The following is a 23,050-nucleotide window of genomic DNA, read 5'->3' as shown; positions in this document are numbered from 1 at the left end:
TTTAAGATTGATGGAGGCCACTGTGTTCTTGGGGACCTTCAATGCTGCAGAAATGTTTTTGTACCCTTCCCCAGATCTCTGCCTCGACACAATCCTGTCTCTGAGCTCTCTGGACAATTCCTTCGACCTCATGGATTGGTTTTTGCTCTGACATGCACTGTCAACTGTGGGACCTTATATAGACAGGTGTGACTTTCCAAATCATGTCCCATCAATTTAATTTACCACAGGTGGACTCCAATCAAGTTATAGAAACATCTCAAGGATGACCAATGGAAACAGGATGCAGCCAAGCTCAATTTTGAGTCTCATAGCAAAGGGGCTGAATATATATATGTAAATAAGATATGTTTTTATTTTCAATACATTTGCAAACATTTCTAAAAACCTGTTTTCGCTTTTTCATTATGGGGTGTGTAGATTGATGAGGGATTTTTTTTTTAAATGATTCATTCTAGATTCTTAATATCAATGCTTTACTAAACATAGTCAATACATACCATTTCCAGAAGTGTGTGAACGTTTCAATATTATGTCCTTACTTGGCATAATGTAGGCTACTTGCCATCTTTATAACCTAAACTTAATATACAACAGTGCAAATACTTTTGGGAAGAAATACATTTCAATGTCAAATTATGGACTGGTACAAGACTTTTGGGTGTGTGACTTGATGTCAACATTTAATAGTAGCTTCAACCTTCTTTAGGTGAGGGTGCTGTTAAGTTGGCAACTCCCAGTGGCATTTCCCTTCATTAAAAAGTAACAACCATGTATGTATATATAAATAAAAACAGTGTGGATGATATCATATCTAGATAGTCTATGTGGCACTGAGTTGGATGTTCATATTAATTCCTAACCTGGAAATCACTGACCCTGTGTGTCCCAAATGGCACCCTATTCCCTATGTAGTGACCTACTATAGACCGGGAACATTTGGGACACCACCATGTCTGCTCTCCTATATAATGACATGTTAATAAGGTGTACAATAAAATGTATTTAAGATTTAAATTGAGCTCTTTTTTTTAACCTTCATTTTACTAGGCAAGTCAGTTAAGAACAAATTCTTATTTTCAATGACGGCCTAGGAACAGTGGGTTAGCTGCCTGTTCAGGGGCAGAACGACAGATTCTGTACCTTGTCAGCTCGGGGATTTGAACTTGCAACCTTTCGGTTACTAATCCAATGCTCTTAACCACTAGGCTACCCTGACATTTATTGCAAAGCAATAAGTCTTTCTTTAGTGTTGAAACAGTCACTGTTTTCATTATATTGTAAGAAAAACACAATAACTCTACAACAATGTGTTTTGTATTGTAATCACGTTTATAAAAAGCACCGTCTCTCATCCCTCCAAAATTCCATTTATAATTACATCCAAATACTTACCCAAGTAATAATGCTTGTTAACAAAACACATAAAAAAAGATTGAGCAATAATACACCCACACACACTGCACTCTCTCTCTCGCTAAAACATTTATGTTAAGACCGCAAAGCTGCCCGAGCTTTGTCCAAGATGTCCTTCCTCATCTTTGGATAATTGGGGTGAGCATCCAAAACCTAAACAAAACATGAATATTTAGTTTATGCATATGATGTTATTCAATGACAACACATAAACAAAAATCACATTTTTACACACTTATTTCAACATAGATAACATGTGAAGCTATGATTTCAACTTACCTTATGACAGACATCTATGGCATCAACATGCCTCTTTGCTTTCAGGTAGTTGAATGCAAGCTTGTATCCTGAGACAAAAACATACTACTATTCATAGACTGTTGTATATTTACATGATTTAAAAAATAAAAAAAACGAATGGCAGCATGTACAAGATGTCCTTAAACATACCTATCGTGGGGTTCGTTTGATTGCCATATTTCCAAGCCATTTCATAGTTCAGCGCTGCATCTCGGAATGCCTGCTCCTTCTCCATAATGTAGCCCATGTATTCATAAGCTTTACAACATGACTGTGAAAATTAACAATGACTGTTACCGTGAGTGACTCAAACTCATTCCGGATACATTTTTGATCAAGGGTATGCATTGACCTTATTATGACGAAGGCACCTCTTCAAGAGGTCCCCAGCCATGTCATATTTCCCTGACTGGATGTAGATGTCGGCCAGGAGCAGCCAGCTCTTCTCAAACTCGTCAGCGTCAACAATGCTCCAGTTCATCTTAGCTACGCGTTTGAGCTGGTTCCTGGCTCGAGGGGTTTGTTTGAGAATCATGTAGGCTGTCGCCATGGCTAGCAGTGCAGGCACATGGTCCTTCTAAGTTAAAACAGAGAGCCTTGGTTAGTTAGGTGTCGTTTTACAGCGAATCAGGTCTAACATTTCCCTCTATTTCTGTGAAGTAGACAAGAGTATCCAAAAATGCAAACAAAGGTTTCCTTGTCAGCAAGGAGGATTCAATTTGCGTAACAGGATATTATCTTACACAAGTTATCTTACTATGTTAATGACATAGTAAGTTACTCAATAAATAAACTGTTAAGGAAACCTCCAAAGTCAACATCAAGAATGTGTAAAGCAAAGATAAAGCCTAAGATAATGCACCCGCGTAGTGATGTTAGATTTGCTAAGGGTGTGGGTGTGTGTGCACACTTATGTACACCATCTGGAGTTGACTTACCTCATTGTTTGCAATCTCTGTGAAAACATTCAGGGCTTTCTCGACGTTGGCTTTCTGCTTGGTGGCCAGAAAGCAGTAGTTCTCTAGGATCCGTAGTTGGACGTGTCCACCGGCTGTCTGGGGCTTTAACTCATTCAGGAGCTTCTCTGCTGTTCTCACGGCGAGCTGCTCTGACTCCTGCTTCTCAGTAGAGTTCCTGAGCATAGATGAAAATGGAAAAGGAAGTGCATTTACATCAATGACAGCCAGATAAATGCGCAATAAGGGATCACAGTGTTCAACTGGATTCACCTGGTCAGTCTATGTCATGGAAATAGCAGGTGTTCCTAATGTTTTGTACACTCAGTGTATCTTCACTGTAAGCATTAAAAAAAAACATCCCCACAGGTAATATTCAGCTGTTCATTGAAATACATAGCTGAATGGAACTCCATGTTTCTCAGGCAAAAATTAAATCCACCTCCAAGAAAGGTGAAATGCGATATCATATGACTGGACAGGAAATAGAATGCATCAACTGAATGTTAAATGTGTTTGTCAGATATTTTGTCTGTATTGTCTACTTGTTGAATGTTTGTGAAGTCTTGATTTGTGGTTATTTGTAATGTCTTGTTAATTGGTGTTGGACCCCAGGAAGACTAGCTAGCGTTACGGCGTTAGCTAATGGGGATCCTAATAAAAATTACAAAAATTACAAATTACTGCACATGTAACCCACCCCATGTCACCATCTAGGTTCTCAAAGACTTCTCCTCCCATGGTGTCATTGTCTGGGTTAAGACAGATCTCAATCATGTTGTACACAGCATTCTGACCCCAGTCGTTGTCTTTCCGTGCCTTGTTGAAGTGTCGCAACCCATCATTGGGTTCACCTGTGTACCTGGGCACGAAATACAACTTAATTATTTCAAAAAGACACCATAATCAATCTAGCTAAAGATACATTTGACTAATGCATTTACCACAGATAAAGTCCTTTGCAGTAGTTAAACCCAGGGTCAAACTTTGCCCTGGAGGAATGTTTTTCAGCCATCTCCAGAAACCTGGGAACTTCCTCTAACTTCCCAGCTCTCCTCAGCAGGTCGATTAGACGTGACAGTGTTGGGTAGTTGTCTGGCAGGAACATATGGGAAAGACATTACTTCCCTTCCAGGGGAGGTCAAATCAGCAGTGTATATTTACATTGAGGTTCTTACGCTTCCTTTTCAAGCTTTACAAATCTCAGTTGAAATTCTATTTCAGGGGGGAAGTTGTGTATTCAGACCTAATAGAAACAGAGCCCTGTCACACCTGGTTTGCGCTCCAGTAGCTGCTGAAAGTGGAAAACAGCTTGCTCATAGTCCTGCTTCCTGAACATCAGGTCAGCCATCATCTACGAGGAAACAGAGAAGTTCGGAAAACAATCAAGTTTTACAATAGGATTTTCCTTTGGGACTTGACAGAAATGGCATATAAATAGAACTAACCAGTGTTGCATCTTCATTGACCTGGTCACTCTTCAGAAGGACACTGCATTGCTGTTGGCAGCCATCAACATCATCTAAAGTGAGGTACAACCGCGCCAGCTCCAGCATCACCTGGTAACAATGAAAGCTTTCAATTGAATTCAACTTTGTTAACCAATTACCTTCTAACATCATAATTATAATACCATTTCCTATGCTCAAATGTTGCAGTATGCCTTGCTGGCATTAAACATACATTTACACATTCATAAAAATAGATTTGAATGTAATTATAAACATTTAGTGATTATAAACATGATAAACTACTGTAATATGCAAATTAGCAAATACAAAAACTGCATAGAAAGAAAGGGATGCTGGGGATTCACAAATACAGCTGCAGGGAGCACACACTGAAGGCTTGATTCAGCTGCACCGACCTTGCCATCACTCTCACAATAGACAAGAGCTTCTTTGTAGAATTTCACTGCTCTCTCATAGCCTCTAAGACTCGTGTAGTGTTTAGCGATCTCGCCACAGATCTCTGCAGCGAGCTGCTTCTGCATGGAGACAGCGTCTGGCTGCTCCAACTGCACACGCTTCAACACCTTGGCCTGCACATCCCGGGCCTAAAAGAAAACACAAGTCTGGGTTCAGAGCATAGCTAAGAAATAGCAATGTTGTGAATTATGCATGTATTATAGAGGAGACAGATTTTCAATCTTAGAAATGATCATAATAATATATTTCAGTTATTTCAGTTTCTCTCATTGCTTAGCATAATGGCTTTTACAATATCAGAATACTTACTCGTTGCAAGGAAAGTAAAGCATCCTCGTTTTTGTCAACCTTGCCTTGGATCTTGGCCAACAGGACCAGATAGCGACAATCATCGGTTAGCAACGGCAGCTCATTTACTAGACAAAACAACACAAGGCGACGAGTGAGAAGTCGGAAAAGCGCTACATAAGTAACTATGTATTATCATTGTAATTTATGACCAGCAACAAAACTTTAACATACAAAATGTTCAAAAGTGTAGCAATGATGTCCAGCTTACCTGGGTCATGGGCGAGAGCCTCTTGTAAAACTTTCTCGCACCTCTCGTACTGTCTCATCTTCATTAGCAGTTCAGCCAGGTCATATCGCAGGAAGTTCTGCTGCTCAGTCTTCAGAGCAGCTTCATAGTAATTGATTGCCTATGAATAACAGCAGTGAATCATACAGCCATTGACTACTATAGATTGATATTTGAATGTTTTTTTTCTTACAGGCCTGCTACACTGGACATGTAACTTTTGCAGAGCCTAACATGATGACCAAACCGCTCGAGTGCGTGCGCCATCACGCTCATGTAGATTTTGTTCCACCCACACTAGACGTGATCAGGAAACGTAGGATGAAATATAGAAATGAACTCGGAACCAAGTATATTAATTTGGGGACAGGTCGAAAAGCATGAAACATTTATGGAAATTTAGCTAGCTAGCTTGCTGTTGCTAGCTAATTTATCCTGGGATATAAACATTGCATTGTTATTTTACCTGAAATGCACAAGGTCCTCTACTCTAACAATTAATCCACTGGAAAAAAATAGTAAACTAAAATCAAATTTGATTTGTCACATACACATGGTTAGCATATGTTAATGCGAGTGTAACGAAATGCTTGTGCTTCTAGTTCCGACACTGCAATAATAATCAACGAGTAATCCAACCTAACAATTCCACAACAACTACCTTATACACACAGAAGTGTAAAGGGATAAAGAATATGTACATAAAGATATATGAATGAGTGATGGTACAGAACAGCATAGGCAAGATGCAGTAGATGGTATCGAGTACAGTATATACACACATGAGATGAGTAATGTAGGGTGTCAACATTATATTAAGTGGCATTGTTTAAAGTGGCTAGTGTTACATTTTTTACATACATTTTCCATTACTAAAGTGGCTGGAGTTGAGTCAGTATGTTGGCAGCAGCCTCTCAATGTTAGTGGTGGCTGTATAACAGTCTGATGGCCTTGAGATAGAAGCTGTTTTTCAGTCGCTCTGTCCCTGCTTTGATGCACCTGTACTGAACTCGCCTTCTGGATGATAGCGGGGTGAACAGGCAGTGGCTCAGGTGGTTGTTGTCCTTGATCTTTTTGGCCTTCCTGTGACATCGGGTGGTGTAGGTGTCCTGGAGGGCAGGCAGTTTGCCCCCGGTGATGCGTTGTGCAGACCTCACTACCCTCTGGAGCCTTACGGTTGAGCAGTTGCCATACCAGGCGGTGATACAGCCTGACAGGATGCTCTCGATTGTGCATCTGTAAAAGTTTGTGAGTGCTTTTGGTGACAAGCCAAATTTCTTCAGTCTCCTGAGGTTGAAGAGGCGCTGCTGCGCCTTCTTTACCACGCGGTCTGTGTGGGTGGACCAATTCAGTTTGTCCGTGATGTGTACGCCGAGGAACGTAAAACTTTCTACCCTCTCCACTATTGTCCCGTCGATGTGGATAGGGGGGTGTTTCCTGAAGTCCACGATCATCTCCTTTGTTTTGTTGACTTTGAGTGCGAGGTTATTTTCCTGACAACACACTCCAAGGGCCCTCACCTCCTCCCTGTTGGCCATCTCATCATTGTTGGTAATCAAGCCTACCACTGTAGTGTCGTCCGCAAACTTGATGATTGAGTTGGAGTCGTGCATGGGCACGCAGTCATGGGTGAACAAGGAGTACAGGAGTGGGCTCAGAACGCACCTCTTCTGGGGCCCCAGTGTTGAGGATCAGCGGGGTGGAGATGTTGTTACCTACCCTCACCACCTGGGGGCGGCCCGTCAGGAAGTCCAGTACCCAGTTGCACGGGGTCGAGACCCAGGAATAGCTACACTGTTTGTTTTCGGCCATGTTTCAGGTCACCTTGCCCTGGTTAAAAGCAGTGGTTCGTACTTTCAGTTTCGCACAAATGCTGCCATCAATCCACGGTTTCTGGTTTGGGAATGTTTTAATAGTTGCTGTTGGTAAGACATCGCCGATGCACTTGCTAATAAACTCGCTCACCGAATCAGCGTATTCATCAATGTTGTTGTTGGACGCAATGCGGAACATATCCCAATCCATGTGATCGAAGCAGTCTTGAAGCGTGGAATGAGATTGGTCGGACCAGCTTTGAACAGACCTGAGCGCGGGAGCTTCCGGTTTTAGTTTCTGTCTATAGGCTGGGAGCAACAAAATGGAGTCGTGGTCAGCTTTTCTGAAAAGAAGGCGGGGGAGGGCCTTATATACATCGCGGAAGTTAGAATAACAATGATCCAGGGTTTTACCATCCCTGGTTGCACAATCGATATGTTGATAGAATTTAGCCTTGTTAAAATCCCCAGCTACAATGAATGCAGCCTCAGGATATGTGGTTTCCAGTTTACATAGAGTCAAATACAGTTCGTTCAGGGCCATCGATGTGTTTGCTTGGGGGGTATATATACGGCTGTGATTTTAATCAAAGAGAATTCTCTTGGTAGATAATGCGGTCGACATTTGATTGTGAGGAATTCTTTGTCAGGTGAACAGTAGGAATTGAGTTCCTGTATGTTGTTATGATCACACCACGTCTCAGTAATCATAAGGCATACCCCCCCGCCCCTCGTCTTACCAGAAAGATGCTGGTTTCTGTCGGCGCGAAGAAAGCAGCTGGCTGCACCGACTCCGATAGCGTCTCGAGTGAGCCATGTTTCCGTGAAGCAAAGAACGTTACAATCTCTGATGTCTCTCTGGAAGGCAACCCTTGCTCAGATTTCATCAACCTTGTTGTCAAGAGACTGGACATTGGCGAGTAGTATGGTAGGGAGTGGTGCGCGATATGTCTCCGGAGCCTGACCAGAAGACCGCTTCGTTTGCCCCTTTTACGGCGATGTTGTTTTGGTTCGCCGGCTGAGATCCGATCCATTACCTGGGGTACCAATGTAAGAAATAACACGGAAAAAAAACAAAATACTGCATAGTTTCCCAGGAACGCGAAGGGAGGCGGCCATCTCTGTCGGCGCTGGAAGAAGGATTCTAGTAAGAAGAACGTTTCTAGTAATCTCTCCAGGCTTCTTCTTCTTCTCTGGACTTTATATGGCAGTTGGCAACCAACTTTAAGATGCATTACCACCACCAACTGGACTGGAGTGTGGATCTCAGTTCATCTTACTATCACCAACGTGGGTATATGCTCCTAAAAACAAATGAGGATGGGAGAGGCAGGACTTGCAGCGCATCAAGCATCACAAATAGAACCAAGTAAAATTACACTCTGGTTTTACTTGTAACAATTTGATGTGCTTGCACGGCAAAAATGTACACATCCAGTGTAGTAGCTACCGTTTTCCTGACGCCCCAGTGTAGCTCCCCAGTTAGTATACAGACCTTGACGTAATTGTGAGTCTTGACGAGAGCTTTCCCAATCTTGCTGGCCAGAGCTCCATCTTTGGGGTTTTTCTTCAGAGCCTGTTCGTAGATCTCAATGGCCTTCTCTGGCTACGGATAAACAGACTTGACTTAGTGACATTTAGCTGTATCGAACATTAACTGTGATGATTCAACATTCCACAGGGAGGGAGTCATGAAGTAAGATATAAGCACAATGCACAGATGTTTACTCTTTATAAATATATGCACGAATTAATAAAACACTGCATAATACTACTTCCTATGAACACACTACTGTAGAAGACCCCAAAACCCTGCAAGCCTTGCATTGCCTCGTTTTGGGCAACAACGAGATTAATCGATATTCAATTTCATACCCACCTCTTGGATATTCACATAAGCATCCCCAAGTAAAAGATATGTATGAGGACTCGGCAGCTTCTCTACTAATTCTCTGAGGAAAGACAGGAAAAATATCAGATTGAATCTTATTCTAGACATTTTTGATATTCTATCACATTATACAGACATGGGTCTGCTCTGCTTTGAGGTTCACTCATCCTTAATGGCTTCCCAGCAGTGTCTCTGTGTGGGAAATTCTGTCAACACAAGTATAGTATCAGAGATGAGGTGATGGGCCTTCGGCTCACTTTTAGACACTGCAGGCAGCTTTGCATATTACAGCCTTGCTGTATGAGTGGATAAAGTTGAACATTTACACTTGATTTGCTGTGAACTTGCATACTGTTATGGACTGACTGCTGCTATGGCATGGGTGGGTGGGCTGACACAGCAATGGGGGATGTGGTTTGTACACTGAATAAGAGACGTGGTTTCAAGAAATAACAAACTATTTGTTACCCTAAGCTACATGTCAAACACCATTAGTGAACAGTTTGTGTGCCTAACTGTCAGACTATAGTCTTTTTTATAATGCAGTGTTGTTCCTCACCTGTAACAACTGACATAAAGGCGCTTCTCTTTCCTGTGAGTCAGATATATGTCGGCCATCTTCTCCTTGGCCTGGATATAGTAGGGCTGCTCAGGGGTGATGTTTCTGAGCATGCTCAGGGCAAGCTCAGTGTCGCCACGCAGCAGAGCCAGGTCAGCATTGGCGATGGTGACACGCAGCTCCTCAGGAGTGCCCGAGAACTCGTTGATGGCGTCTTGCATCACTTTGGCGGCTTCGTGCTGAAACGTCAAACCCACGTTCATGAATCAGACTTTACTGTTCAACAGTGGGCAACGACATGACTGAGACAGAAGACAAACACTACCGGGAATGGAAGTACAATAAAATATGGAGGATCTGCATTTCATGAGTACCTGGAAAATACACATTTCCTAGAAAGGTGAGCATAACTCAAGATATATTCAATAATACTCTCTGTTGCTGAGCTTGTTCTCTCCATGGTCCCTTACCTGTTCTCCGTTGAGCCAGAGGGCCTCGGCGAGTTCAAGGAACACGGACACACAGTCAGCAGAGCTCAGCTCCACCTTCTTGTTCTTGGATTTGGCTGAGGCACCGGCCCTGCGGACCCCCGGCAGGATCATGGCCATCTGCAGAGTCTGGATGGCCTCTTGGAGCTCTCCCATCTTCTTCTGGGCCTGGGCCTTTATAAGGTGATACACAGGGTGCTCTCGGACCTGGCAGGCAGCAGCACACAGAGCTATTAGAGGATGGATGTTCCCATAACAGTTCTGTTTGATCTAATACCACGTTCATCAGGAATGCTGTTCTTACCGCAAAGTTGTGACTGAGGCAAAGCTCCAGAGACTGGGAGGAGAGCTTGTAGTTGCCTTGTAAGAGGTGGATCTGTGCCATGAGCAGGTGGGCCTCAGCATGGGAGGGACACTGGTCCAGGCAGTGTTGGAGGCTGCTCTGAGCAGAGTCAATGTCACCTAAAGGACATCAGCATTTCCATCAAACCCATTAATTGTTGTCATTCATGTTGACAACAACTTGGCATGAAAACAGAGCAGAATTGTGTCACATGCAATTCAGTTGAAACTCACCAGACTGAAACCTAACTTTGGCCAATAGGAAGACACCTTGTAGGAGTCCAGGTACTATCTTGACCACAGTGTCCAACACAGAGGCACAGTGTTGGAGCGGAGGGGCAGGAAGCTGGCCCTGGGCTGGAGGCTAACACACACGTGATACCGATGGTTATCTCTATGATCAAGACCACAATGAATGACACGACGGGGGCTGCAAATCTATTTACAACCTGTTACAACGTCTATGTATCGTTTGTTAAACCCAGTAAATGTGGTGCCAAATTACTGACAGTAATCTCTATAAATGCATCTGTAGATATGCAAAGCCCCCCCACCGGAGACTGGAATTCAATCCCCAAGTCGATCTTTCCACCTTTCTCTCCTATCCTTATCTTATAGTCCCCTATAATAAAACCTTAAAATATGTATTTAACAAATGTATCCATAGACATCTCTCTCCAGACTGACCTTAGCAGGACAGAGTGCTATGTACTCCTTGACGATCTCCAGCAGGAAGTCAGGGTTGAGCTTCTCAAAGTAGTCCACCCCCAGCGGCAGGCCTTGCAGTGTGGAGAAGTGAGTGTCCACGGCATCATTCAGCAGGTTGGTGACCTCATCCTGTGACCTGCGTTTCTTCACAGCCAGCATGGCGCGCAGGTACAGCAGCTCCTGACAGAGAGGAAAGCGCAAGCCAAGGGTGTCAACAGGTTCACACAACAGTATTCAGCTCTAACACAACATGGTTTATAGGACCAAGGTACAGCAGAGCGTGCCAAATGGCACCCTATTACCTATATAGTGCACTACTTTTGACCAGAGCGCTATGGGCCTTTATAGTGCACTAGAAAGGGAATAAGGTGCCATTTGGAATATACCCAGAGTCTCCCCTATAATACTTAAGACACACAGGACAAGCTGTTACTCAGCAGTTACTTATCCAAGCTGATGTCACTGTTAAGGGCTTAGCAAACACAGGAAAGCCCACACATTTCTAAAGAACTACCATTACCTAAACAAAAAGCTGTCCAAAAGGCTACAAAGCTTCACTAGATGACCAAACACTAGATATTAATGTCAAAAGTAGAATTAGAAATATAATTACTTTGGCAAGGCTATCGAACTGGATTGAACAGAGCAATATCTCTATCAGCCTTACCCCTGATTTCCCAATAGACTGTTGGATCTCTGTGAGAAACTCCAGCTGTTGCTCTGCATCCTCCAAGTTTCCCTCGATCAGCTGGCACCTGATAATACCTGGAAATACAGATCAGATGTTTTTACAATCTACATCTAAAGGATTTACAACTTAATTATTTGTTTATAGCTGGTTTATAATAGTATAATGAAGAATAAACGTTACCAAATTCTACATAGAGTTGATGTCGGAAGTTTACATACACTTTAGACAAATACATTTAAACTCAGTTTTTCACAATTCCTGACATTTAAACCTAGTAAAAATGCCCTGTCTTAGGTCAGTTAGGATCACTACTTTATTTTAAGAATGTGAAATGTCAGAATAATAGTTGAGATTTACTTCAGCTTTTATTTCTTTCATCACATTCCCAGTAGGTCAGAAGTTCACATACACTCAATTAGTATTTGGTCGCATTGCAATTTCATTGCCTTGAAATTGTTTAACTTGGGTCAAACGTTTTGGGTAGCCTTCCACAAGCTTCCCACAATAAGTTGGGTGAATTTTGGCCCATTCCTCCTGACAGAGCTGGTGTAGCTGAGTCAGGTTTATAGGCCTCCTTGCTCACACATACTTTTTCAGTTCTGTCCACAAATATTCTATAGGATTGAGGTCAGGGCTTTGTGATGGCCACTCCAATACCTTGACTTTGTTGTACTTAAGCCATTTTGCCACAACTTTGGAAGTATGCTTGGGATCATTGTCCATTTGGAAGACCCATTTGCGACCAAGCTTTAACTTCCTGACTGATGTCTTGAGATGTTACTTCAAAATATCCACAGAATTTTCCTACCTCATGACACCATCTATTTTGTGAAGTGCACCAGTCCCTCCTGCAGCAAAGCACCCCCACAACATGATGCTGCCACCCCTGTGCTTCACGGTTGGGATGGTGTTTTTTCGGCTTGCAAGCCTCCCCATTTTTCCTTCAAACATAACGATGGTCATTAAGGCGAAACAGTTCTATCTTCCAGGCCGGCTCGGTCCTCCCCTCCCGCTCCGTGGCTTGACGACTCATTGCGAGCTCACAGAACAGGGCTCCGGGCAGCCGAGCGGAAATGGAGGAAAACTCGCCTCCCTGCGGACCTGGCATCCTTTCACTCCCTCCTCTCTACATTTTGGTCCTTCTGTAGCTCAGTTGGTAGAGCATGGCGCTTGTAACGCCAGGGTAGTGGGTTCGATCCCCCGGGACCACCCATATGTTGAATGTATGCACACATGACTGTAAGTCGCTTTGGATAAAAGCGTCTGCTAAATGGCATATATTATTATTATTATTATATTATTCCTCCTCTGTCTCTGCTGCTAAAGCCACTTTCTACCACTCTAAATTCCAAGCATCTGTCTCTAACCCTAGGAAGCTCTTTGCCACCTTCTCCTCCCTCCTGAATCCTCCCCCCCTCCTCCCTCTCTGCAGCTGACTTCGTCAACCATTTTGAAAAGAAGGTCGACGACATCCGATCCTCGTTTGCTAAGTCAAACGACACCGCTGGTTCTGCTCACACTGCCCTACCCTGTGCTCTGACCTCTTTCTCCCCTCTCTCTCTCTCCAGATGAAATCTCGCGTCTTGTGACGGCCGGCCGCCCAACAACCTGCCCGCTCGACCCTATCCCCTCCTCTCTTCTCCAGACCATTTCCGGAGACCTTCTCCCTTACCTCACCTCGCTCATCAACTTATCCCTGACCGCTGGCTACGTCCCTTCCGTCTTCAAGAGAGCGAGAGTTGCACCCCTTCTGAAAAAACCTACACTCGATCCCTCCGATGTCAACAACTACAGACCAGTATCCCTTCTTTCTTTTCTCTCCAAAACTCTTGAACGTGCCGTCCTTGGTCAGCTCTCCCACTATCTCTCTCAGAATGACCTTCTTGATCCAAATCAGTCATGTTTCAAGACTAGTCATTCAACTGAGACTGCTCTTCTCTGTATCACGGAGGCGCTCCGCACCGCTAAAGCTAACTCTCTCTCCTCTGCTCTCATCCTTCTAGACCTATCGGCTGTCTTCGATACTGTGAACCATCAGATCCTCCTCTCCACCCTCTCCGAGTTGGGCATCTCCGGCGCGGCCCACGCTTGGATTGCGTCCTACCTGACAGGTCGCTCCTACCAGGTGGCGTGGCGAGAATCTGTCTCCTCACCACCCGCTCTCACCACTGGTGTCCCCCAGGGCTCTGTTCTAGGCCCTCTCCTATTCTCGCTATACACCAAGTCACTTGGCTCTGTCATAACCTCACATGGTCTCTCCTATCATTGCTATGCAGACGACACACAATTAATCTTCTCCTTTCCCCCTTCTGATGACCAGGTGGCGAATCGCATCTCTGCATGTCTGGCAGACATATCAGTGTGGATGACGGATCACCACCTCAAGCTGAACTTCGGCAAGACGGAGCTGCTCTTCCTCCCGGGGAAGGACTGCCCGTTCCATGATCTCGCCATCACGGTTGACAACTCCATTGTGTCCTCCTCCCAGAGCGCTAAGAACCTTGGCGTGATCCTGGACAACACCCTGTCGTTCTCAACTAACATCAAGGCGGTGGCCCGTTCCTGTAGGTTCATGCTCTACAACATCCGCAGAGTACGACCCTGCCTCACACAGGAAGCGGCGCAGGTCCTAATCCAGGCACTTGTCATCTCCCGTCTGGATTACTGCAACTCGCTGTTGGCTGGGCTCCCTGCCTGTGCCATTAAACCCCTACAACTCATCCAGAACGCCGCAGCCCGTCTAGTGTTCAACCTTCCCAAGTTCTCTCACGTCACCCCGCTCCTCCGCTCTCTCCACTGGCTTCCAGTTGAAGCTCGCATCCGCTACAAGACCATGGTGCTTGCCTACGGAGCTGTGAGGGGAACGGCACCTCAGTACCTCCAGGCTCTGATCAGGCCCTACACCCAAATAAGGGCACTGCGTTCATCCACCTCTGGCCTGCTCGCCTCCCTACCACTGAGGAGGTACAGTTCCCGCTCAGCCCAGTCAAAACTGTTCGCTGCTCTGGCTCCCCAATGGTGGAACAAACTCCCTCACGACGCCAGGACAGCGGAGTCAATCACCACCTTCCGGAGACACCTGAAACCCCACCTCTTTAAGGAATACCTAGGATAGGATAAAGTAATCCTTCTCACCCCCCCCCCCCTTAAAATATTTAGATGCACTATTGTAAAGTGGCTGTTCCACTGGATGTCATAAGGTGAATGCACCAATTTGTAAGTCGCTCTGGATAAGAGCGTCTGCTAAATGACTTAAATGGAAATGAAGTTCCATTTTTGTTTCATCAGAGCAGAGGATAGTTTTCCAAAAAGTACAATTGTTGTCCCCATGTGCAGTTGCAAACCGTAGTCTGGCATTTTATAGCGGTTTTGGAGCAGTGGCTTCTTCCTTGCTGAGCGGCCTTTCAGGTTATGTCGATATAGGACTCGTTTTACTGTGGATATAGATACTTTTGTAGCCGTCTCCTCCAGCATCTTCACAAGGTGCTTTGCTGTTGTTCTAGTAACCGAAGATCAAATCCCTGAGCTGACAAGGTGAAAATCTGTCATTCTGCACCTGAACAAGGTAGTTTACCCGCTGTTCCTAGGCTGTCATTGAAAATAATATTTTTTTCTTAACTGACTTGCCTAGTTAAATAAAGGAAAATAGATACCCTTATTATTAGGAACCTGGTTGCAGTTCCTATGGCTTCCACTAGATGTCAACTTTAGAAATTGGTCGATGTTTTTCTTTTGAGAAATGAAGAAGTAGTGCTATTCATTCCATGTGTCACTGATGGCCCCTACTATTTCTGTGTACGTGAACAGGAGCGCGCTCCGTGTTATTTTTCTTTGGTATTGGAAACAGATTATCCAGTCTTAAATTTGTCTGTATGCGGGGCGCTGTCCTCAGATAATCGCATGGTCTGCTTTCGCCGTAAAACCTTTTTGAAATCTGACACAGCGGCTGGATTAACAAGAAGTTAAGCTTTATTTTGATGTATTACACTTATATTTTCGTGAATGTTTAATATTGATATTTCTGAAGATTGAATTTGGCGCTCTGCAATTTCACTGGATGTTGTCAAATCGATTCCGCTAAAGGGATTGGCGCGTGAAGGATCACTAAGAGGTTAAAAAAAGATCAAATAAAATACATTTGCACTTTTCACACCAAAGTAAGTTTATCGCTAGTAGACAGAACGCGTCTTCTTCCTGAGCGGTATGACGGCTGTGTGGTCCCATGCTGTTTATACTTGCGTACTATTGTTTGTACAGATGAACGTGGTACCTTCAGGCGTCTGGAAATTGCTCCCAAGGATGAACCAGACTTGTAAATTAGCCTATCAGAAGCTTCTAAAGCCATGACATCATTTTCTGGAATTTTCCATGCTGTTTAAAAGCACAGTCAACTTAGTGTATGTAAACTTCTGACCCACTGGAATTGTGATACAGTGAATTATGGGTGAAATAATCTGTCTGTAAACAGTTGTAAAATATTACTTGTGTCATGCACAAAGTAGATGTCCTAACAGACTTGCCAAAACTATAGTTTGTTAACAAGAAATTTGTGGAGTGGTTGAAAAACGAGTAGTAATGATTCCAACATAAGTGTACGTAAACTTCAGACTTCAACTGTAGGTACAGAATTACATGCATAGCTACATTACAGCTAAAAAGTTTGAGATCTACGGCATATGTCTAAACAATCAGGGAAGCCCGTCTCACCTGTCAAAGCCGAGACACTTGTTTCGTCCAGAGTCATGGCAGTCTTGTACCACTTCATAGCCTCTTTGATTCTGCCCTGCAGAACCAACTGGTAGCCCAGCTCTGTGGCCAGATCAGAATCCCCTTGGGCTTGGGAGAAGGCTCTGTCCACCATGATGTGAGTCTGCTGAATCACTTTCTCATTTCTTCCACACTAGCAAATGACAACAGAGTTAAGTCTTTGTGTATACCTCATGTCAGACATGCAATTGTACTGGTTCAGGGACTGTAATGTCACAAGGTGACGTGAAAGGGTTCTCGATCTCTTCAGAGGTGAAACCTAGTCACACTAGTTTCCATGTAAAAACATTTATCGAAAAGCATTAAACACTGAATACAGTGTCTTATAAGCCCATGTGGGCTGGGCATCCTGAAGATGCAATACGCTCGACTAATAAATCAAATTAGTCTTACCACCCGTGTGAAAGCCAAGGACATCCTGTAGAAAAGGTCTGGGCTGTGAGGCTCTTGGGCGTCCAAGTTGCTGACGAGACTTGAGAGCATGTTTAGTGACTGCCAAAAGTAAAAAGGGTATCCCACTTGACCACGTACACATCATGGGAATCATTATGTACCATTCACACGTAGTTGTGTGGCAACAGGTTGAAGTGCATGCTAGCTGATCCCTAAGACTTCCAGTCTTAGCAGCAACTCTAGTTAGCAGTGGCTCGCGAAACTACCTCCAACTTCCTTCATACTGAACCATCCCTTTAACTATTCATGTTTGAAAATTACCTCTGTGATGTCCCCCTCTCTGCATAAGGAGTGAAGAGCGAGCATTCTCAGGGCTTCTAGGTTGTTTTTATCCTTCTGCAAGAGCCTAGAATAGGACATGAAACATCTCTTTAATGATCAGCACTGTTTGATGCTAATGAAAATGTGGTGTTGTCAGAGTATTGTATTCGTTTCTTCCCATGATGGCTTATATGCCTGACAAGGCTGGAGGAAAGGGAGAGAGAATACAATCTAAGGAAGAACACCCACTTAGACAATGAGAAAAAAAAAAGAGAGAGCCGGACTGTGCACTGCATGTGTCCATTCCTGTTCAAAGAGCTATGACTCAGCAGGGCTAAACCAGTGGCTCTGGCCTTGGGCTTAGTCCCCTTAGAAACGGGCTCCACCTGAGTGATCCTCCTTCCTGCAGTTCATAGAACCTGGAGAAGTGCATCCTGGGAAACGTGTGGCTCTAGCGCTTCAGCTCAAAAGCCTTTTCATATTCCCTGGCTTTGGTCAGGGTCTAGCGGGCGAGCAGTCAGGAACAATGGCTCAGTCATTATGCCACTGGTTCCAGGCATCACGCTCCATTTTAATTTGCACTTCAATACGGGCCACTTGCAAAGGCTGACTGGCTCGTTCTTTATATGGCTGCTATTGATTGACCAAATTCATCAATGAAAGTATTTATTTGATCCAAACAATTCTTTACAAACTAAGATTAAAGCCAGCTATTATTTCCAGTGTCATTAGCTTAAGTAACAAGAAAACAGAAATTCTAGAGCAAAATCACCTCTAATATGAGATACAATACCTCTGTGCTGCATCTACAGTTTGCTCCCAGTCCTGCAGGGTCAATAGAAGCTTCATCTTCTTGATAAAGGCAGGAAGGAACTCAGGGAAACTAACAATCACTTGGTTGACTGTCTCCAATGCTCCAGAATAATTATGCCGATACTCATAGTAATGTGCCTGAAACAGATAAAATATCACACAATGTATGGACATGTTGAGGAAAAGTAAAATGCACTGTTGTACATCTGTTTCAAAACCTAATTACTCTACACAAAGAGCAAAAGATAGCAAGCTAACAATTGGTCTCACTGTATTACCACAGATAAGGCAACATAGAGCTTTGGCATTTCAAAACAGTCCAATATATGGTACAAATTGAGAAACAGATTGTGTTAGTGAATAATAGACTGACATCCTAGTGAGGTTGTGGGATATAGAGAATCCAGCACAATGGGGGATTATCATTCAGGCACAATAACTAGGTGCTACATGAAATATGAGACGTGACAAAGACCTCAACAATGTCTCCAATATCTTAACATCTCTTCTCATTTCAAGTGAAGTAATCTATTCATGGCAACACAAGGGTTGTGTGCCTTCTTACCTTTCCCATCAGAGCAAAAACATCTGCTTTCTCTTTCAGGCCTTCGTCAAAGTATTTCCCAGCCTTCTTGGCATATGCATCCTTACCAGAGGTCAGATCTATCCAGCCTTTTAGGATAATCCCCTGAACAACAGACATTAATCCAAATGTTAGAAGGGTAGACAAATATAAATCAGAGTAGACCTCTACCTGGTTTTCAAGTAATTCCACTCAAAATGCTCCTAAAACAAATTCTCAAATAGCCTAGCGCTGACAAAGGCCGTCCCTAGGCAACCCGATAGTGGGCATAATTTCATCCATTTAACTGTTTGAGGTATGTATACAGTGACACTTTCAGACTTCCTAAGTTTTTGCAAATGCATTTTCAAAAAATATATATATATTTGATAGAATTTGAGAGAAACACATAACCAAACTCACTTCTCGGGAACCATTAGAGACTTTGATCATCCTCTCTATGTATTCCCTTGCTTTGTCATTTCGTCCCAGAAGCCAGAGGAACATCCCAGCGTAGTAGAGGCCCTTAGGTGTTGCACTTTTACGGTCCTCTTTCACCTTGCCATCCAGTTCCTGAATGACATCTCGATCTGAAGTCAACATAAAAAGTGTATAGATTCAGCTACAGAAAAATACACAGAGAAGTAACCATGGATCAAGACAAATATGGGTTTACCTGGGTTTGGCCTTTTCTTTTCAGCAAAAACAAGAGCCATGAATGTACAGAGGGACATATCTCTTCTGTCTTTTATCGTCTCAAACTCATGGATGGCTTCCTGAATTTGATCTAAAACGAAACATATAAATCATTTGTATTTATTATGGATCCATATTAGCTGCTGACAAAATTAAGGCAGTATACAATAAATTAAAAAAAAAAAAAAACACTGATTGATATTACATGAAACAGATATACAGGTCCAAAAGTATTTGGACAGTGACAGATTTTTGTTGATTTGGCTCTGTACTCCAGCACTTTGGATTTTAAACGATACAATGACTATGAGGTTAAAGGGATACTTCGGTATTTTGGCATTGATGTCAGATGAATTCATGGATACCATGTTTATGTCCCTGTGTCCTGTATGAAGCAAGTTTGAGGTAGTTTTGTGAGACAATGCTAACTAGCATTAGCACAATGACTGGAAGTCAATATTGTTATTTATAATTTAAAAAAGTTTACCTGATATGGATGAAAATACCCTAGCTGACAGTCTGCAATTTAACCTCGTAGTTGTATCATTTCAAATCCAGAGTGCTGGAATATACAGCCAAAACAACAAATAATTGTGGACCTCCCTGTAGCTGCTTTATTTAATTGTTTCAAACTAAGCAATGGAGTACTCATTGACCTTGCATCAGGGTGCCGTAGGCATGGAAAAAGCTGAAGATTGGATCATTGCTGAATTTCCTCTGTGCCACAGCTGCAGCATTTAATACATGATTGAAATACTTCTCGTGGCAATAGTAGTTGATCAAGGCCTGGGAACAAAAACATGAAAATGTAGAGCTGTGATAGAAAATAGCTTAATTTATAGCAGAGATCAAAACCACAAAAACACATTTCAGAAAATACCTGAGTAAATCAAAGTAGGCTGTAAACCAACAATGTGCTGATAATTTTCTTTTTAAACTCTTATGGAATGCAACCCGTCAACATGACAATACTTGTCCGTAATATCCTCCGTGTCCAAGTTGGCCTGTGTTACTGATATGAAGTCGTGTGTTTACTCAACAATGTAACCAATATGCTGATGAAGACCATTCATAACCTGAATAACCTAGGAGCTTGATCCTGAATGTTTTGCCCCTTATTCTGTGAGGATAAATAAATACCTTACACGTTATGATAAATGTCACTTGTATGTCATCATAAACATCCTGCCTGGCGGATAAAGTTAACTGTGCGTTTTTCATTTCAGAACTTTGAAAGAACCACTGCAGCTTGACATTCTAAACAAGCTAAACAGGCTACACGGTGATGTGTTGCTTTATTGTATACATTGAGGTGAACATGTCTCAGTACAAATAGAAATAGGCTACAGTGCAACACGACAACACTTACCAGCATTGACTCTTCGTCCTCCACTTCTGCCATAATGTTTCACCTCAAACTGCAGCAATGAAATAGACCTTAAATGTTTAACTGAATACTGCGGCCACATGTACTCTTAAAAGGCAAGATAGAAACCGATTATAGCTACATTTTTTGCCATCTTACAAACACCAGTAAGCGTCTTTCGTTTACTTGACAACCACCGCCGCCATTTTTAAATTGTAGAGGAGGTTGAAAATCATTGGTTTAACAATAATGTTTCACAAGGTGGCGCACCAAGCACGCTGAACGTAAAATACTGACCCCATCCGCATGCCGCGCTTGTGGCTCTTTGGCACAAAGGCTGTGAGAAGAGGCTTGTAGCTACTTTGTGGTGTTTTCTCGTTTGGATAAAAGTGACCTAGGTTCCCATCTTCAGTCTGTGACCCTTAAACCGATTATAAGTGGTCGAGGTTTACACTAGTTACCACAAAGTAAAAATGTATAAAACAATTCATGAAAACAACCATTTGAAGAAGATAAATTGTAGAAATAGGCGGGGTCTATGACTTTGTGGCTGTGGTAACTAGTGACGACCAGTGGTCGAGTAGTGTCATTTCGTTCGTTGGCAAACGGAAGACGGTCCTCCCACAGAGTTTCATTAAAGACAGTGCAGTATGAAGATAGACTAAAGCTGCTTGTCCAAAATAAACCCCGATCACACTCGTAAGTGATGTCATGGCGACGTTGATTAGCTAAACTGAAACGTAGAAACACGTCATGGGGTGTGACGGTCTCTCGAACCGAACTGCGCATGTGCAGGCCGTCAACTCAAAGGCACTTCTTCGATATAAAGTTGTTTTTGACGAAAATGAAAAACGTGAGGTTGGGTTAATAACATGTTCTACAAACAACATTCTACTTATATGTTATATTTATAAAATGTCTTGCACAACTAACTTCACTTGTTTTTAGCCCTTTAAACATGTATTTGGTGATCCCCTCTGTAAATGTAATTTGCCTGATGACACGTGAGAGGCGAATGAGGGTCTCATTTCATACTTTTTCAAAAGTAGACAAGAGAAAATATAAACGCAACATGCAATAATTTCAAATATTTTACTGAGTTACAGTTCATATAGGGATTAAATCAATTAATAAAGCACTAATCTATGCTATTTCACTTGACTGGGCAGGGGTGCAACCATGGGTGAGCCTGGGAGGCCCACCCACTGGGGAGCCAGGCCCAGCCAATCAGAATGAGTTTTCCCCCACAAAAGGGTTTTATTACAGACAGAAATACTCCTCAGCACCCACCACCTCCCCAGACGATCCCACAGGCGAAGAAGCCGGATGTGGAGGTCAGACCCGGCGCCAGAACTAATCAGTTGGACGGGCATTTGATTTTTGAAGGCGGGCCTGTTTTTTTCACTGGACCTCCTATGTGTGCACAAGCCCGATCTGCGTGCCAATTATGGATATTTATATATGCACATTTTCGTGGAACAGTTTCATGTCAATAATTACGTTTTCGTTTCTCAAATCATTGTCACATGTTTAATTTTAAAAAATCTTAAGTAAAATGCAAACTCTAAAAGTTCAAATTCAACTATGGCGAGTGCACTTGTCTCTGCCGTATAAACTGTGATCCATTGGTGGCTAATGAAATGAGAGCATATAACTCAGATAGTCTATAGGCCAATGCAGCAGTAGGCCTACAACTTCCATCATCAACTAAGTAAAATACTTAAGTCTAAAGCCAACAAATAAAAACAGTAGAATCACATTAATCTCTCTTCTCCGCCTGTCTGCCTCCCTTTCTACATTACATTACCAAACGTTTGTGGACACCTACTCATCGAACATCTCATTCTAAAATCACCATGGGCATTAGTATGGAGTTGGTCCCCCCTTTGCTGCTATAACAGCCTCCGCTCGTCCGGGAAGGCTTTCCACTAGATGTTGGAACATATCTGTGGGGACTTGCTTCCATTCACACACAAGAGCATTATTGAGGTCGGGTACTGATGTTGGGCAGTTAGGCCTGACTCGTAGTCGACTTTCCAATTCATCCCAAAGTGTTGGGGTTGAGGTAAGGCATCTGTGCAGGCTAGTAACTTTATTATTAGCAATGTTAGCTATCTTATCAAGCTAATTGGTTGAAGAATTGGTCAAAACACACACAAAAAACCACTAACACAATCATGTCAGAATTTTGACAACCCACTTCACGAGCACAAGTTTCCCACTTTACACGAGCACATGAATGCCCCAACAGCCTTTGAGAGTACAGGTTCTTCTTCAATGATATAATGGCGGTACGCAAAACCAAAGTTAAAGGTGCTGGAGTGTGTGGTCAATCACGGTTTACAACATTACTAAATCCTCCTACCTAACTCAGTACCTCTGAGAAAATAAAAGAGACCTACGAACTTGTAATAGACCCTCCCTCATCCCCCAAATCCCTTCCAAACCCCCCCAACCCCAAT

The 23,050-nt window shown here is 43.0% G+C and overlaps 1 protein-coding gene across 2 annotated transcripts; it reads right to left on the bottom strand.

Annotated features, from left to right (window-relative positions):
- Positions 1-1,303: 1,303 nt before the first annotated feature.
- Positions 1,304-21,108, bottom strand: ttc21b (tetratricopeptide repeat domain 21B). 2 transcript variants are annotated; one of them, XM_046360831.1, is made up of 30 exons: positions 20,886-21,108; positions 20,592-20,640; positions 19,879-20,008; positions 19,203-19,313; positions 18,950-19,116; positions 18,530-18,652; positions 17,945-18,102; positions 17,152-17,236; positions 16,831-16,929; positions 16,378-16,570; positions 11,647-11,744; positions 10,959-11,159; positions 10,506-10,635; positions 10,234-10,391; positions 9,912-10,136; positions 9,442-9,680; positions 8,871-8,943; positions 8,487-8,597; positions 5,160-5,298; positions 4,910-5,016; positions 4,540-4,728; positions 4,121-4,231; positions 3,945-4,026; positions 3,617-3,767; positions 3,373-3,534; positions 2,655-2,850; positions 2,069-2,293; positions 1,867-1,987; positions 1,696-1,763; positions 1,304-1,569 (listed from the first exon to the last, which is right to left on the bottom strand). In XM_046360831.1, exons 2-30 carry the CDS (start codon positions 20,622-20,624, stop codon positions 1,492-1,494), a joined length of 3,963 nt encoding a protein of 1,320 aa, XP_046216787.1. In that variant the 5' UTR covers positions 20,625-20,640; positions 20,886-21,108; the 3' UTR covers positions 1,304-1,491. The 2 variants fall into 2 exon arrangements, with proteins under 2 accessions (XP_046216787.1, XP_046216778.1); XM_046360822.1 differs by lacking the exon at positions 20,886-21,108 and having other exon boundaries at positions 20,592-20,794.
- Between the last annotated feature and the right edge of the window lie 1,942 nt (positions 21,109-23,050).

This window comes from Oncorhynchus gorbuscha, linkage group LG01 (genome assembly GCF_021184085.1).
Source record: "Oncorhynchus gorbuscha isolate QuinsamMale2020 ecotype Even-year linkage group LG01, OgorEven_v1.0, whole genome shotgun sequence".
Classification (NCBI taxonomy): Eukaryota; Metazoa; Chordata; class Actinopteri; order Salmoniformes; family Salmonidae; genus Oncorhynchus; species Oncorhynchus gorbuscha.
The sequence above is the reverse complement of the archived record's forward strand: the minus strand, read 5'-3'. Positions and strand labels throughout refer to the sequence as shown.

What these genes read in the sequence shown, in the direction of transcription:
- ttc21b (XM_046360831.1), bottom strand. Translation starts at nt 20,624, where the DNA reads ATGGCAGAAGTGGAGGACGAAGAGTCAATGCTG. An exon ending in CTACGGCACCCTGATGCAAG is followed by an intron (nt 19,314 to 19,878) that starts GTCAATGAGTAC and finishes GTTTCGTTTTAG; the next exon opens with ATCAAATTCAGGAAGCCATC. An exon ending in AAAGAAAAGGCCAAACCCAG is followed by an intron (nt 19,117 to 19,202) that starts GTAAACCCATAT and finishes TGTTGACTTCAG; the next exon opens with ATCGAGATGTCATTCAGGAA.